The sequence below is a fragment of the Crinia signifera genome, chromosome 4 (genome assembly GCF_055691185.1).
Source record: "Crinia signifera chromosome 4, ASM5569118v1, whole genome shotgun sequence".
Lineage (NCBI taxonomy): Eukaryota > Metazoa > Chordata > Amphibia > Anura > Myobatrachidae > Crinia > Crinia signifera.
In genome coordinates, this window is record NC_139220.1 from 44,492,691 (window position 1) to 44,510,623 (window position 17,933).

Sequence of the window (17,933 nt, forward strand, 5' to 3'; positions counted from 1 at the left end):
CAGGGATTGTTTAATTTGCGGCCGTATCTCGACAATTCACGGTCGCTTCCGCTGACACTCCCACTTTTTTGCTGCTATTAGGGTAGAGATACCCTTGGAGCAGCTTTGCCCACATCCTGTTAAACGCCTGTCAGTGCGTTATCTACTACTGACACATTTCTTCTAAAAATGGTTTTCACTCTATTCGCTAATGTAAGCAGCCGGCAATGGGAAGTAAAATACAAAAAAGAGGTTGACTTGTTTAAGGAGCTTACCTGGCTCATCCCTATTCCACCTTGCTTACTCTTCCCAGATTATCTTGTAGTAATGCCGAAACCATCTGTCCAAGCGAACGGTTTCCTTCTCCCTGCATGTGTGCCCTTTGTTTTTATACTGTATACTTAATTCTTTCCGTGCGATTAAGGCCCTTATTCTGGTTCAGTCGCAAAGGCAAATTCCTTCTCAAATGGACAAAACCATGTGCACTGCAGGTGGGGCAGATGTAACTTGTGCAGAGAGAGTTAGATTTGGGTGGGTTTTACTTCAAAGTGAGATCTATATTGCAGTGTAAAAATAAAGCAGTCAGTATTTTCCCTGCACAGAAACAAAATATTTCACCCAAATCTAATTCTCTCTGCACATGTTACATCTGCCCCACCTGCAGTGTACATGGTTTTGTCTATTTGAGAAATAAATTTGCCTTTGCGAGTGAACCAGAATAAGGACCTAAGTGTCAATTAATGACTGGAAATGAATGATGTATACTTGAGCCGTGTTTGGCCTTGGTAAACGCACCTTGTCCAGCTCTGCAAATAGGCTTCATTGATTCTATGCAGAAAGAGCTGACTGAACTCTGAAAGTAGAGACTTTTGCATTTGCTCGTACTGTCTGCACTTTTATCCTATTTGCTGTGTCCTGTAAGCTGTGTTTACCATACAGTAGACATGGCAAACACCAAAGGTCCTGTGGGAAAGAGAAAGCACCTGCTGGTACTAGCACCAACATTCCATTCAAAAAATATTTAACAGCCAGTGTCTGCAGAGATTCTCTTTTAAAAATTGTTCTTATTATTTAAAGCCTAGAATGTCTGCATCAGGTCTCCATGCCAGAGACACAACACAGGCACTTGTCCACCTGCTTTCTGATATCTCTTATGAGACACAGCATTTGCAACGTAGATGGCTCAATAGTATGATTGTGTTGTTACATAGTTATTAGCAATACTGCCTCCCAGCATGGATGTCATGGGTGTGATGTCACTAATCCCCCTTTCACATTGCCAAAATAACCCTGGTTATTGCCGGGTTGAGGCTGCATAACCCGGGCTGAGGTGGACTCTAAATGCACCACTATTAAATATCCCGGGTTGAGCAACCTGGTATTTCAACCAGGGATATAAGCAGTGTTATACACGGGTTGGATCCGGGTTTAAAGGCCCTTAAATGGTCCAACCCGGGTTATTCAACCCGTGGGTTCATTGTAAACTGCTTATTGGCTGCTCATTGTGTGTCTGATGACATCAGCAGCCTGTGCCTGGACTGCAGAGTGCAGAGGAGAGTACAGAGAGGATTTTGCTTACTTCCTGCACACACAGCCATGGAGTTCTGAAGAGGTGAAGGAGTTGCTGAGAATAAGGGAGAGATTGGCAGGCAGCTGACAGGAACTGTCAAAGATTCTGTTGTTTACATCTGCCTCCTGCGCAGATGCTGTTGTCGGGTAAAAGCCCTATCTGCCCAGTAGTGTAACCTCGTCCTCAAATAGCTCTCACTGGCTGAAGTAGAAGCAAGCATGAAGTCAGGGCTCCAGCCTTGTGCTCTGTCGGCCATGATTGCTGCAATTCTGTCAGCTGGCCCTACCCTTTCCTTTTGTCCCCTTCTGACTGGTCATCTTTCTGAGCCAAAAAATAGTCCATTTAAAATGACATCCATGGTGTTTTAATGCTGACCTTAGATGACTGAAAAGGTGCCAACCCCGCAATAAACCGGGTCAAAAGTGCAATTAAAAGGGTTGGAGCCGGGTTGTAAACCCCAGGTTAGACCCTGGTTTGCGATGTGAAAGTGGTATAAGGTGCTCTATGTAGATTTTGTATGTTCTCTATGTGCATGCATGGGTTTCCTCTGGGTGCTGCTGTTACTTTTCACACTCCAAAAACATCCTGGTAGGTTAACAGGCTTCTGACAAAGACAAAATAAAAGTATTACCCCCAGTGTTTGTGTGTGTGTGTGTGTGTGTGTGTGTGTTTGTGTGTGTGTTTGTGTGTGTCTGGGGCAGCCACCGAATGAATATAACATTCACTGTAAGATGCCAGGGAATGTGTATGTGTTATAAATGCTGTGGAATATGTTTTGCAATATATAAATACCTTGATAAATAACTATTACGGTTTTTGTCATCTCCTCAATGTGTGGGCACTCCACTTTTGATTGTCGACCGTGCCATTGTCAACCTAATGCTTGTGTTTACCTTGTAACCCTGTCAACCTTAAGTGGGCAACCCAATTCATCTCGACCTAAAATGGGCCGACCTAGTGACCCATACCCACCAGTAGCCCTGTTGTAATGCCTTACCTTGCCCCTGGACCAGAGCAATACCCATACACCATCTTTTTCACCATCTTTTTCCACCACCAATTATTTTGAGCAGAATATAAATGGCTTGAGACTATAGGTGGCAGTAGCACAGCATCATATACCATTCAAATGGAACAGAAAAAAACAACATTTGTCATCAGCTGTCATATCTGTAATAGTATCGTTTGTATGAAGTGTATTTCACTGTCTAATGCCTGTTGCTGGTAGACAGTATTTATAGTTTATTAAAAATAATTGCTTCGGAGATCCAAGTACTGTTTTGACACTTGATACCAAAACCCAGCGAGAGAATGCTGTGTATCAATATACACCGATATAATACTGTGTTTGTTTTCACATAATATATCTATGTAACACTGGGGCAGATGTATTAAGCCTGGAGAAGAGATAAACTGTAAATAAAGTGAAAGGAGATAACTCACCAGCCAATCAACTCCCAACTGTCATATTTCAAACACAGCTGATTGGCTGGTGCGTTATCTCCTTTCACTTTATCTACAGTTTATCTCTTCTCCAGGCTTAATACATCTGCCCCACTGTGCTTGGTTGTAGTTCCTTCAGGGGAGAGAGTTATTCGTAATGTCCTTCCTGAACGGTCTTTGAACCACGCGCCAGTACCGGAGTCCTACTGGAATTCTAATATATATATATATTTTTTTTTTTTAATTAAAACGTGAATTTTCAAATGTTAATAGAATATACACTTGAGAACAAAAAGTTCATATAGGGAAACCCAAGCTCGTGATTGTAATCTGTATATATACAGTACTATACAAGCACAATACATTAATTTCATGTCAATGGTTGGAATTGTATCTTCTTTAGAATACCTGGCAGTTGAAAAGGTAAAAGATGGGCATGCATGCCGTAATCATATACCCATATGTAAGATATTTGCACAGGGAACATTAATGAGAGTTTATGTACTGTCTTTTGGAGAGCGATAAAGGGGATGAAGATAAATTACCAGGCAACCGTCTCCTGTCATTTTTGTAACAGGATACGGTTGATTGGTTGACCTAAAGATGATCGACATACTGCAAGGTCGACAGGGGTCTAGGTCGACCTGGGACAATGTCAACACACGCATTAGGTCAACATGGTCTAGGTTGACAGTAAAGAGGTTGACATGGGGTTTTTCACGTTTTTTTGAGCCGACAGGCGGTATTTCATGCCCTACCATCCACTACGACATGGTGGGAGAATAAAATAGTGTGCCGAGCGCAGTGAGGCACCATGCCCGAAGCATGGTGTGCCATGCGAGGGGATGCACTGCACTTAAAACTGTGTCCATGTCTACTGTGTTGACATTCCGGTAAAAAAAAACTGAAAAAACCCATGTCCACCTTTTGACTGTTGACCTAGACCATGTCGGCCTAATGACTGTCGACCATCTTTCTGTCAACCATACAATCCATACCCTTTGAAACTCAGACTGTAACATGGCAGTTAGGAGCTGATTGGTTTGTACTTTATCTGTTACCAGGGCTTAGTACATAGACCTGTAATAGAGGGTACACACGGTGAGATAAGCTCTATTTTTCTATTTGATTTTGATAGAAAATGAACTAGAATAAAATAGTGTGCCGAGCGCAGTGAGGCACCATGCCCGAAGCATGGTGTGCAATGCCATTAGCATTCGATGCAGGTTTGATCCCAATGTGCGCTCTCGTGTAGTGGAAATCGAATAGAGAAAAGTCTTGGCAGCCAAGACTATATGGTGGAAATCTAAAAGTGCATTTTTCATTGGATGTTTAGCTGCACACTACATCCACCTTAGCAGCAATGGCTTTAACTCCTTATACCTTATTTATAGTTAGAATTACCAGGCTTTTTCTGCAAGGACAATGGCTCCATGTGTTGGGTGTCTGAGTGCAGTGCATGAGGTTGAGAGTTTGAGTACTAGGTATAACATTCTAATACGTGTACGCTTTAAATACATGGAGATGTAGATAAATGCAAAGTGCACATAAATCACACACTATGTTGCAATTGTCTAGGCTATGGAGCTGCTAATGTTATCAAGCGAAGCTGCCCCCTGTGTGTGTGTGTGTGTGTGTGTGTTCTCAAGGGAAAACAAAGGATTTGCAAAGGGGGTTTCTGTATATAAGTTCTATACATAAATATATTTATTAACAGTTTCTTATATAGCGCACACATATTCCGCAGCGCTTTACAGAGAATATTTGAACATTCACATCAGTCCCGGCCCCAGTGGAGCTTACATCTATATTCCCTACCACATGTACATGTACACGCACACACAGACATTCTAGGGTTAATTTTGTTGGGAGCTAATTCACCTACCAGTATATTTTTGGATTTTGGTAGGAAACCGGAGTACCCGGAGCAAACCCACGCAAGCACGGGGAGAATATACAAACTCTACACAGTTATGGCCATGGTGGGGATCGAACCCATGACCTCAGCGCTGTGAGGCAGTAATGCTAACCATTACACCATCCTTGCTGCCCCATATATGGAAGATTGTGGGATAAATGATAGGCAATGTCTAGGTAGACAGTCACTAGGTCAACCACTAATTGTCAACAGTGATTAGGTCGACACCTGAAATTGATCGACATACACTAGGTCAACAATGACACAAGGTCGACACACGCAAGGTTGACACAGAAAAAAAGGTCGACCTGTGCTTGCCATATTTTGGGCACAGTGCCTCACTGCACTCAGAACGCTATTTTATTCTCCTTCTATGCCTACTGGGATGGTACTGGAAGTACGAACAAGTCGTTTTGGGGGGAAAAAATCCTTAAAAACTCATGTTGACCATTTGCCTGTGTCGACCATGTCAACCATTTGCCTGTGTCATTGTCAACCTTGTGTATGTCTACCATTACTAGGTGTTGACCTAATCACTTTCGACCTATTCGTTGTGGACCTATGGACTTAATACCATATGAAATCCTCCCCTTGCAAATCCTCTGTGTAACCTTGAGCCTTCATCTCCTCTTTTTCCATATACTGTAAGTGTGTAATATATGCAACATCTGTGGTGTATCCCACCTTTATAGTGTTTGCAGCAGCACAGAATGTTTCAGGAGATTCATGTGGTGATCTCCTGGTAAGCATCGCCCTTCCCATTGGTGATTGTGTATATACAGGCAGGCAGCATGTGACAAAGGTAGTATCATGATGTCAAGATTGGGTTAAACCTCAAGACACAGACTATGCATTATACAGTTGAAGCATCAGAGTCCTCCAGCAGCACACTGTAGTAATATGAGGATCCGGTGAAACTGACGCAATTCGATTTGTTGTACCTTTCATTAGAAATATATATCGGTATAATTCCACTCTTGAGTCAATGTATTTCTGTTGTACAGTACAATGAGTCACACTAAGCACATGGGCATTTTTTTGCAGCTCGTGTCTACAGAGGATCTCTCGGCAGAAGCGACTGCATCACACTCACTAGTGACAAACTTGCAGAAACAAGTGTCTACGCTCTATAGTGACATGGACCGCATCCAAGTCCACGAGCAGGCACTCTCTGAGAAGATGCAGCATGTCAACCTGAAGTTACAAAATGCCACAGATTCTTGGAAGGGAAGCCTCGATAAGATGAATCTGGAGACCAGCTTGGCCAAGACTGAGGCCAAATCGTTTCACCAGCAAATGACTTTAAAGATTAACGTTGCTGACCAAACCCTGAAACTTATCTCTGAGAAACTTAAAGAGTTTGAAGCCAGTACGCCAAGAAATTTCAGAACCGTGAAAAGACAGGAGGACGATGACCTTCAGCGTATCTCTGAGATCCTGGAGTATGATGCCAAAGCTATCGAAGAACTGGAAAAGCAAGAGAACGACTTGGCCAACATGAACCAAGAGGTGCAACAGAATTTGATGAAGTTTCAACCAAAATTGGTGGAGTGTCAGACTAATTTGCCAACCATCGACAATGCAGTTCGCACTCTACTTAAGGTCTCCAATGAGATGCTTGACCTAGACAAAAGGATAAATGAATTGACCGTTCAGGTGTTTAATACGGAGGACAATCTACTGAAGATCATCACAGAGACTTTGGAAATCCAGCAAGCTCTGGAAGGGATGCAATATGATAATAGTATTCTAAAAATGCAGAATGAAATATCTGCTTTGAAGGACAAAGTGCAAATTTTATCAGCAAATAAAAAAAAGGACTCGGATGATGGTTGAATCTAATATGATGGGACCAGTTTTCAAGTTTTTAAATTTTTTTTTATCCTATTAAGAACGTACAGTTGTTTTTTAATCAAGGATGAACTGTTAGTCCATGAAATAAATCACCTTTTGTTTATCCAAATGATATCTTAATCCACCAGTTTTCCGCTGTTCTATCTATACATAGCATGCCCACTTGAACAGAAGCTTCACTATTTTTGTCCTCTGTTTTTGCCCATGACCTTGCCCATTGACTGTGTACCATGAGGGAGCATAACCATATTATATGTTGTATGAGCATTGTGCTGGAAATATTGCTCACTTGCTGTTTAGCTTTTGTGTTTATTCATTATCTACTTCTGTTACACACAGTATTATTTTTCTTTCACGGTTTTATTGCCGTCTTTGGAGGAATTTAAATGGTTCCTCTGTCAAATGAACTGTCTATTCTAATGTAGAGGAGCAAGGGGAGGATGCCAAGTGGAATCCCATAATCTGATGTCAGATTTTAGTACATTGATACACAGACAATGAGGTTCCAGTTCATAAAAATGTTGAACACCTCTGATTTAAAGAATAATTGTCATAAAAACAGAAATAAATGAGATGTCCGCAGTTCAAAATATGTACACATTTCAAATCAATTAAAAGTTGACTTTGATTTTGGTGTCTTTTTTTTGTGTGTGTTTTTTGTTTTTTTTATTTTTACTCCTCAATGCTCATAGGTGTAGTTTTATACAAAAAAAAAAAGGCTTTCAAGGCAAAACTAGCAGCATTGTCGGCACTTTGGGGCCGATTCAGAACTGTTCCCACAGGTCCGAAATTGGCTGCCGTGGGATCATGTTTGGCCCCACACCTGTGAGATCCCGCCTTGTGAATGGTTTCTCTCAGTTTGCAAATTGATGTGTACAGATGCACATCCGTTTGCATTCTATTGATCATGGGCAAAACCATTCGAATTTCACTCTCTTTCGATTGATTTACTGCTTTGAGGCTCATCTACATTTGGATATAGGTCATTTTAAAAGATTCCTCTCAGATGTAGCAGTACACACCCACGCTTCTAGGTGCCACGGTCACAATCTCTTTTCACAATGGGCGGTATTCAATGAGCCATGTTTTTATGGCGAATTTGTGCTGTTTGGCGAATTTCTGACTAAAACGGTGAATCACCCTATTCAATGACCACATGGCGAATACATTTGAAGGTTTTTTTTGCCATGATTCACCGAGTAGCAATCGCTATCTTTTTATGGTGAAGTGGAATGTGAACTTTTAAAATAAAGTGTTTTGTTTTTTACATTTGGTGTAAAAAAAAAAGGAATTTTATTCTGAGGAGGGGCATGCTATTTTTATTCATGTGCTGTAAGCACATGAATATATATTTAATTTATATATTTAATTAAAAAAAAATTTTTTTTTTTACACAGCATCCAGCAGGGGGCGCCGGAGCCGAGCCGCTCATTACATATTCATATATTCACTGCACCCGATCGTTACATGTGTAGTGAATATACGCTCCCCTGCTGGCACCCCCGGGGGGCAGCCTGTGCTGCCTGGCACCCGGGGAGCCCACCTACCCCCCACAAAGTTCTGGGGCAGGCAGAGAGACTACCATCTCTCTGCCTGGCACCGTCCTCAGGCTCCCTGCGACAATCGCCGCAGGAGCTCATATTCGCCAGTCAGGGGCAGCGAGCCCCTGACACGTTGAATACCGGAGCCCGCCGGCTCCGGAACGTGGCGAATGTGCAGCGAATCCTAAAAAGGATTCGCTGCACCTCGCAGGTATTCTCATTGAATACCGCCCAATGTCTCCATATATGGAACTCGCCACGCCCTTTGGGTGGAGCATGACACACCCCCTAAATGGGGCGCTGCACAAAATTATACTGCAAACTATAATCTACCTGAAACTAGTTTTCAATAGTAGGCAAGTATGGTGTCTTCTACTGTCCAACTCTGTCCTGAATGCTACAGTAAGTCCAGTAAACAATGCATTACGGTGTGTTATTTAGGTATAGTATTTTAAACACTTCTGTTTATTATCTTTAATTCTGGCAGTTTATTTTAAACATAAATTGGTCTAATCCCCTATGCTGGGAGCATGTGCCAGGAGAGCAAGGTGGGCAATTTGGCACTGGGGAGAGATTCTCATTAGAATGCATGAGTATTAAAGGTCTACTGAGAATTGATCAGCAATACTTTATTGCTTTATGTGCTTACTGACCAAATTTAACAGTATAACAATAGTGGACATCAATCACAAGTGGTTTGTATAAAACTGAACTCAAAACAAAACACACAAAAAAAAAACAATAAGAATGAGTCAATGTTCTTGATTTTTATTTTTATATATATTAGATGTATTTATTTATTACAGCATGCATTTTAACGTATTTAACTGTTACTATATTGGCTAATCCTTTGCATTATTATATGCTCTAATGCAGCCCAATTATGTTCGCAGCATAGGGGATGCAAAACTGTTTTTCATACCAATTCAAAATAAATAAAGTATTGCTGATCTATCCTGTCTAGTAATTAACACAGTGATTGGCATATACTGTATGTACTGCTGGACACTACTGATAGAATGAATAACTCTCAATAGCATATCCAGTAGACTTTGTTATTATTTTGAAGACACACAATGGGTGAAATTTAATAGGATGAGAAATTCAGAAAGTGAGAGATTTGGTAAGAAATCTCCAGGTTTTTTTTAAAGGGGCAATCATTTCTTTGCAGTGTAAATGTTTGCCGCTTTAAACAAAATTGAAGATTTCTTACCAATTCTCTCATACTATTAAATTTCACCCATTATATCTGAATTTAGTATGTCTTCATGGATATGTCGACATGATGAACTGTCAACAAACCATCCCTGGTTGAATAGTGGTCTCTTACCATTTTTCATTGGCAGCTCCAGCTTCTCAGTAGACCTGTAATACTGTTGCATTCCAATGAGTATCTCTCCCCCAGTGCCAAATTGCCCACCTTGCTCTTCTGGCACATGCTCCCAGCATAGGGGATGTAAAACAGTTTTCAGACCAATGCATGTTTAAAATAAACTGGCACAATTAAAGACAATAAACAGAAGTATTTAAAATACTGTACCTAAATAACAGAGCGTAATGCATTGTTTATTGAACTTACTGTAGCATTCAGTAAAGAGTTGGAAATTAGAAGACACAGATGTGCACTATTCTATTAAGGGCAAACAAAACGGATTTGTCATAATTTTTGGCCCCAAGTTGTTTTTTTTTGGTCACTTCAATTACAGAGCACACCCCCCCCCCCCCCCCCCCCCCCCCCCAAAAAAAAAAAACCACACCGTCAGGTGACAATATTCACAATTGCGACCATGAAAACGGGTCAGTTATCAGGATTTATTGCCAAAGTTTTTTTTTTTTTTTTTTTTACTATGCTAAAGTATATTAATGAACCAATGTAAGACGTCCTGACATAATTTTAACTAGATCGGGGATTCTTCATAAGTTTCATTATTTTCATCTAAAAAGTGAAACTTTAGGTGTCTTGCCGGAACAGACGATATTGACTTAGAGTAAAACGTTTTTGCAAGTTTCTTATTCAGGTCAAGTCACAACTTTTCCACACCAGGCAATTTTGAATATCTCAATGTCAACTTTTTCACTCCGCCCTAGTGCACGTATATCTAAGTGAGTCTCAGGTCACTTAGTCACGTGTCACGTGCGCGCTCAGCAGGAAGTGGGCAGGCAGCTGACATCCAGTGATGTCAGCTGCCTGCCCCCCGCACCCACGTCACCGGGCGATTTGCATGGGAACGCCCATGAAACGCTTGACGTTCCCATGGGGGAATTGCCAGCCCCGCCGCCCCCATCCGCTATCTTGGGACCGTGTGCCCGGCGAGTATCCTGTTCACCGCAGTCGCACGCACGCACCCTACATCTGCACATGCACAGAAACGGACCTGAATAAGGTCCTATAAGCAGAATCATTTGCTCTTATATAATACACGTACAACCTTAAGAAGAAAAAAAAAAAAAACACGTTTTCATTGTATTAGACTAAATATGGTAATTTAGTCCAAAAAAGAATATTAATTTGTGAGCTGGAGCATAAAAGAGCAGCAGATGCACAGATAGAATGTTTCCCAGTTATTTGGCAATAGCCGTTGTTTGAGTAACAATCTTATGTGCGATAATCCCTCTGGCCACGCACTGGTTGCTTGGCACCATTCCAAATTCCCAAAAACATGGTTCATAAAAATAGCTCAAGGGCAAAATGACAGACAGGCAGAATTACTAATGAAAACATCCCATTCTTCTCCGAGGAAATCCAGCCGGCCACCAGTGATGGAGTTGAGCAGATTGTCGGTGGAAGTTGGCATTGCCCTGTCACATAGGGCTCCTGTTACATTGGTGTTCTATCTTAGTACTTTTCTTCTTATCAAAAAGACAGTTGCTGTCCTTGCTTGTCCTTTCTATTGTGTATCTCTATATATCTAGCCAAGCCAAAGTATAAGGCACTCATTCATAATGTGATACAGCATAACCTACAAGAAGGCATTGCAGGTCCTCCGAACTTGTAATAATTATCTACTTATATTATAAATGGTTTTATTGTGTGACCTTGCTGCAGGATAGAGGATATTTCATGGATCCTATGGGGGTTTATTTACTAAGATGGGAGTTCTGTTGGGTTGTTGCTGTGGGCAGCCAATCGGAGGAGGAGATTTATTAAGGTCGGTGAAGTGATAAAGTGCCTGGTTTTTATCACCGGCCAATCCGCTCGTAACTGTGAAGTTACAGGCCTGGTTTGAAAAATGACAGGGGGGGAGCTGATTGGCTGGTGATAAAAAACAGACATTTCATCACTTCACCGAGCTTAATAAATCTGCCCCTCACTCTCTTATCTTCTAGAAGGTGCTAAATACAGAAGAGGTAGATTCTGATTGAACATGGGATGTTGCCCATAGAAACCAATAGAACGCCCCCCAAAAATAACTATTTTCAGGTGCAAAACAGGAAAGTAATTAAATTGCACAGTCTCTTGTTTTTTTTCACTCCTGAAACTATTTTGGGTCTATTTGAGTTCCCCCTCGGGGGTATTCAATCTTTCCCTTTTGAGGGAATTTTGCTATTCAATCCCAGCCATTTTCGCCATGAAAAACAGCTGGGATTCGTGTTTGCAGATCCGGCTCTTTTAGAAGCTGAATCTGTATTGACGGAAACAGCTGCTAAAATTAGGAATTGGTGGCCGTATCCACGGAAAAAGAGGTGGATTTCCACAAAGGTGTGTGCGGGAAATGTGCCCTGCCAGCATCTCTGATCTGAAGATGCAACATTGGATCCCCCATGTGACAAGCGGAAATCTCAGCTTACTTTGGGGTATGGGTCATAGGATTGACAGTATAAAAGTCGACAAGGCTAAGGTCGATCAAGGTGTGGTCGACGTGTTTTTTCTGTGTGTATGTTAATGTGGATTTCTTAATTTACAGGCAAAATGTGCCACACTGCATATAGGGAAATGTTTTACTAAGTGTAGGCATTTATTGGAATGTTTTCTTGTAGGGTTAAAGGGGGCAATATTGTTCAACTAAAATACTTCTGGGGCAGTAGAAATATAAGGGAGTGGAGTTAACTGGATTCATTTCAATAAAACATAATGGGGTAAATTCAATCATGACCGTTTTTTTTTTCGCCAGGTGGAAAAAATGGTGATAATCAGCCAAAGTTTTACCTTTTTTTTTTTGAATCGGCTTGGGCAGAAACTGACCCATAATTTGGGGGAAAACTCCTGCAATAATTAACAAAAAATTATGGATTGGTGGCAAATTTGCCAAACCACTTGGTTTTCACCCGCGACAGATTTTTCACCCAGGTGAAAAATCAGTATGTAGATTTAATAGGACACATCAAATTCGCTCTAATAAGGGTTGAAAAAGTGCAGATTTTTCACCAGGCAAAAAATTTAGCATAGGTTTCATACCCCCCAATGTATTTAGTCAATATTCCATAGTATGGCATCTGGATACTAGTAATGGGGTGTGGAATGAGATCCGTTTCTTGTTGGTCTTTGTTGTAATGCCAACACCCCTCACTTCTTATTCAGTTCTTTTCAGTTTTGTTTAAAATGGGTGTTAATATTTTATATTTTTATTTTATTTCAGTTAGAAAAAAACACAGAGGCCACGGAAAAGCTGAAAGACACCCAACACGTAGAACAGCTGCACAAAGATATTGCCAGTATTGAACAATGGATGGAGGAGCTTTCTGCCAATAGGGGGCAGCTAGAGGGGAGCCTTGCAACTCTTGAACAGGCCATCTCTCACATGGAACAGAACACCGCAACTACAGCCAAAGACATTTCCGCCAAGATTTCCACTGTAAAAACAGATGTTAGAAGGATATCGGGGATGGAGAGTGACATTGTCTCTTTGACCGACAACGTCAATGAGTTGGAGAAAAAAATGGAGAAGGTGCAGAAGACCACCGCTCAGAGCATCGGTGATGCGTTAGTCGGCAGCATTGACCGCATCACTGCACTTAAGAGCTCGGTGGCCACAAATTCGGACAGGATAGATCTTCTCAAGATTAGACTAACGGAACTCAAAGGCAACTTCACTGGGAACTTTGATCAGCTCTCAAAGCTTGAGAGCGACCGGCTCAAGGTCATGCAAGCTGTACATTTTGCCAATGAGTTAAAACCCAAAGTTTTCACCCTGAGAAAGGACTTTGCTAACTTAGAGACGATGATAAACGACCTGTCTTCAAGAATTGGCCATCTGGCATCTGATATATTGAGCAGAGAGAAAGAAATTACATTGTTAAGCGATAAAATGTACAATTTAACTGTGATTAAGTCCGAAATCGTAGATCTAAATAATAAAATTGGCGATGTGTAGCTGGTTAAACATCATGAAAGTTGGTTATTGCCCCATGGATAGTCATCTTATGTTATGGTTCATTGCAAAATAAAGTCGTTTTTTTATTCCCTTTTTCTAGTTTTTTCAAGTGTTGTTAATTCGTATAAATCTTATTTCTACCACTGCTATGTACACTCAGTATGGAGGAACAACCTGATTAAGTGTGCGGATCAAAGATGGATGCATTAGCACAGCTGCTAAGGCTTTGGGGGTAATTCTAGCTGATTCGCAAGGCTGCGAATTAGCAGCCTTGCAAATCCACCAAACCCTACCCGACGAATATCCGCCCACCTGCCCCCCCCTCGCAGCACGGGTTCACCCGCACAGGCTGCGAATGGATGTTTAGCATAAACATCCATTCGTATGCTGCGGGTAACCGCCCACATCTTTCGATGGTCGCCAACCATCGAAAGTTGTGGAAGGTGCACGCATATAAAAGTGACTTTCAAGTCACATCCATATGCGTGCACACTGGGACAGATATGGATGGGCAGCTGACATCCGGTGATGTCAGCTGCCAGCCCCCCACACCCGCGTCACCGCCTCATTACCATGAGACCGCGCAGTTCAACGAAAGTTCGCTGTGGGTGCACGCACCCTATTTATTTATTAACAGTTTCTTATATTGCGCACACATATTCGGCAGCGCTTTACAGAGAATATAACAACATTCACATCCGTCCCTGCCCCAGTGGAGCTTATGATCTATATTGCCTACCACATGTACACGCACACACAGACATTCTAGGGTTCATTTTGTTGGGAGCCAATTAGCCTACCAGTATATTTTTGGTTTGTGGGAGGAAACCGGAGTACCCAGAGGAAACCCACGCAAGTACGGGGAGAATATACGAACTACGCACAGTTAGAGCCATGGTGGGTATTGAACCTATGACCTCAGTGCTGTGAGGCAGTAATGCTAACCATTACACCATCCGTACTGCCCCCCCCCCCCCCCCCGACGCGTTTCTGTGCTTTTGCAGACATAGGGTGCAAATGCACGGAGTACCAAATGAACGTGAATAACACCCTTTGTATGAAGCTTCTGTGCTACAGTTTAGTAATGCAGAAGGAGGTGTCTCATGCAGACAGACAGCTCCTGCATGCTTCTGTGCAGAGGAGTATTTATAACGGGTGCACAGTGCACCCGGCCTCTGATTCTCAGGGGGGGCCACACTGTACCCATTTTTTAACACCTTCCGGAGGCCAGCGATGAAGACAGCAGCACTGCCGGAAGCACCGGAAAAATGTCTGCCACGGAACATATGCAAAGTAGAGTCTGAGCTCTACTGCGCTGTGCGGCACACGGGAATCCTCCTCTCTTTAAGCACAGATGCTCCTATGATCCACTGCTGATCCTGAAGGCACAACATTGGATCCTCTGAGTGAGCAGCGGCCATCTGAGTAACTCTCAGGTTATGATTTTACCCCTTTTTTTTTTAGTGTCTGTCGACATAGGTTGGACTATTTTATTCTTCCTCTCTGCCCATTGGGATGTTAAAGTATGAACATGAAAAAAATCTATAATGAAAAACTCAGGTTAACCTTTTCCCTAGCACTAGAAAACAGTAAAAAGATATTGGACTGACTTTACAATAATTTTAAATTTAATACATATATAAACAGTTGTGGAAGTCTAGGTACACACACGCCATTTTGTGATAGTATGGCCGCCATTTTGGTTCGCAGAGTTGCGCAAATAAAGTTTCCATACCCGAGTATGTGTGACAATGTGGACCAGAAGAGTAGACATACTATCACACATAAATTCATAATAACACACTTACACGAAATGATATATAGTTAAAAGGTTTAGAACGCCACACATAGCTTAGTTAGCCCTGCACACATCTGTCTGTATCGTGTTTAGTACCGTTCCGCTCAGCTCATCATGCAAAGTATTCCGGTCATTGCGAATATTTCGCAATGTACACTGTCCGATAGTTATGGACATAATCCATATTCCAGAGACAGTTTCTGTTTTTGTAGTTAACAAAGGAAACTAGCTCAAACCGGTTCTTATCCTTGCTGACGCCGAAACCACCAAACAAAGGACTCTTAAAGTTCACTCCCCTGCACCTGGTCAGACCAGGTACAACGTCTAACCCCCAATCACAGTGGACCGGACATATGATCTCTGGCCAATGAGAATGGCCTTTGACCTCCCCCTTCTGACCCTATAAGATAGGCGACCCAGAGCAGCCAGGGTCTCTTCGGCACAACTACCTTCCCTGGACCTTCCTACCGGACTATCGCTCATTCCTGAACGATAGTGAGCTCTGACCGGACTGCGCTTCGCATACTAGATGACCACGGTAAACGGTTGCATTTTCACGGTATTTATTCTTAAAGTATTGTTGGCTGGTTGTGTCTTGTATTATTGTATTCTTTCCCCTTAGCAGAGTTTGTTAGTATTCATTGTTAGTATGTTGTATCACTTGTTATACCTGTTTATTCTTATTTCTGTAACCCCCTTTTGTCCATTAGGGACTTTAATACAACCTTTTTATGGAGTTCTAACCTCCTTACTTCTATTCAGTGGTCGTGTCTGGTTACTCGCATAATAGCGATAAGGTACATTGCGGACTCTGTCCTTTAAGGTATATTCGTACAATTGGAGACAAAGTCCTGCGAAAGGATCTCTTATCAAGGTATTGGTTCTTGGTGTATAACATACAATAGACGGTACGCTACGCTGCGCTACGTTTTGTTCGCACGTAGTTAGGTATAAAGGGTAAGCAGGTTACGGACACATTACGTAACCTGCGCTTTTCACTTATTGTCTCTCTGGTCATATCATATCAGCATTAACACAGTAGTGACCAAAATAAAATTAGATACAAAAACACAATTCTGGTAAATAAGAAAGCTGGTATTGCATATTCTTAATATAAAATAAAGCCACACACAAATCACGGGATAATGGGTAGGACGGTCCGTTCCTTGTCAGTCCAATGTTGCAACTGTGGACAAAAAGCACTGACGCGTTTCGCCGTCTCAGCGGCTTTCTCAAAACTGCTTTTCCCATGTCAATCTTTTTCATGTTGACCTTTGCCTTTTGAACATGTCAACCTTTTTCAAAAATATACAGATAGGTTAATTGACTTCCAACAAAATTAACCCTAGAATGTCTGTGTGTGTGTGTGTGTGTGTGTGTGTGTGTGTGTGTGTACATGTGGTAGGGAATATAGATTGTAAGCTCCACTGGGGCAGGGACTGATGTGAATGTTAAAATATACTCTGTAAAGCGCTGTGGAATATGTGTGCGCTATATAAGAAACTGTTAAAAGAAAATAATAAATTTAGGGGTTGACCTTTTGACTGTCTACCAAAAATTGTTGTTGTTCTTTTGATTGTTGAACGCATCCCTCAAAAGCAGAGCTTGAAAAATCCCGGGGGCTGGGTTGCCATGGCGATCAGATCCTGCTTCCTGGCAACCAAATTTTGCAGGGAGGGAGGAAGCAGATCCGGCTGTGTCAGAGCAGGTCCTCGGCTATTTCCAAACTCAATAACCAATCGGAGCTTGGGGTTCGGCAGCCATTCAGGCAACTCCTGGAAAGAGCATGTAACCCCTGGCATCGAGGAAGAAACTCATAGCAACAAGCACGTAGGCAAGCAGCACTTATGTGTCTGGCTCCTAAACTATTAAAAGTTCCTTGCACGGCGCCCGTCGGGTCCCATCGCATACCATAACTTATGGTATGCGATGGGACCCGATTAGACCCGATTTTAGGGCTTTAAAGACATTTCCCGTACAATTTAAAAATCGGTCGCGACCGAGACGATTTTTACATTGGATTCCATGTTAAATGGTCCCTGAGACCCGATTTTACATTTGACCCAATGTTAAATGCCCCCCAATTTTTAATTGTATACCCACCCTGATGGTTAATTATTATGTCAAATGCCCCCCCCCCCCCATTGTTAATGCAACGCCACGATCAACGTCAACCCGAAGCGTGGCGAGCGCAGCGGTATGCGTCCTCTGACCTTTTCATATCCCCACTATCCATGTCGGCGTGCAGTTGATTTTATATAGTGTAGCAAGCCACAGAGCCCGAAGCGTGGCGAGCGGACGCGTAATACATGTGACGTAATGCGCTTCGCTCGCCACACTATATAAAATCAACTCCACGCCGACGTGGATAGTTGGGGTATGAAAAGGTCGGAGGACGCGTACCGTGTTGATCGTGACGTGGCGTTTAACATTGGTTCCAATGTAAAATAGGGTCTCAGGGACCATTTAACATTGGATCCAATGTAAAAATCGGGTCGAATCAGTCGCATCGCATTGA

The 17,933-nt window shown here is 42.2% G+C and overlaps 1 protein-coding gene across 2 annotated transcripts in view; it reads left to right on the forward strand.

Annotated features, from left to right (window-relative positions):
* IKBIP (IKBKB interacting protein) overlaps window positions 1–13,711 on the forward strand; it is a 20,472-nt gene extending 6,761 nt beyond the window's left edge. The window contains exon 3 of one of the 2 annotated variants that reach the window (XM_083181674.1): window positions 5,955–7,392. In XM_083181674.1, the coding sequence (XP_083037800.1) occupies window positions 5,955–6,746 (792 nt within the window). In that variant the 3' untranslated portion in view covers window positions 6,747–7,392. Of the gene's footprint in view, window positions 1–5,954; window positions 7,393–12,882 lie in introns of those variants that run through there. The other variant, XM_083181675.1, reaches the window with a different exon arrangement.
* Window positions 13,712–17,933: the final 4,222 nt, after the last annotated feature.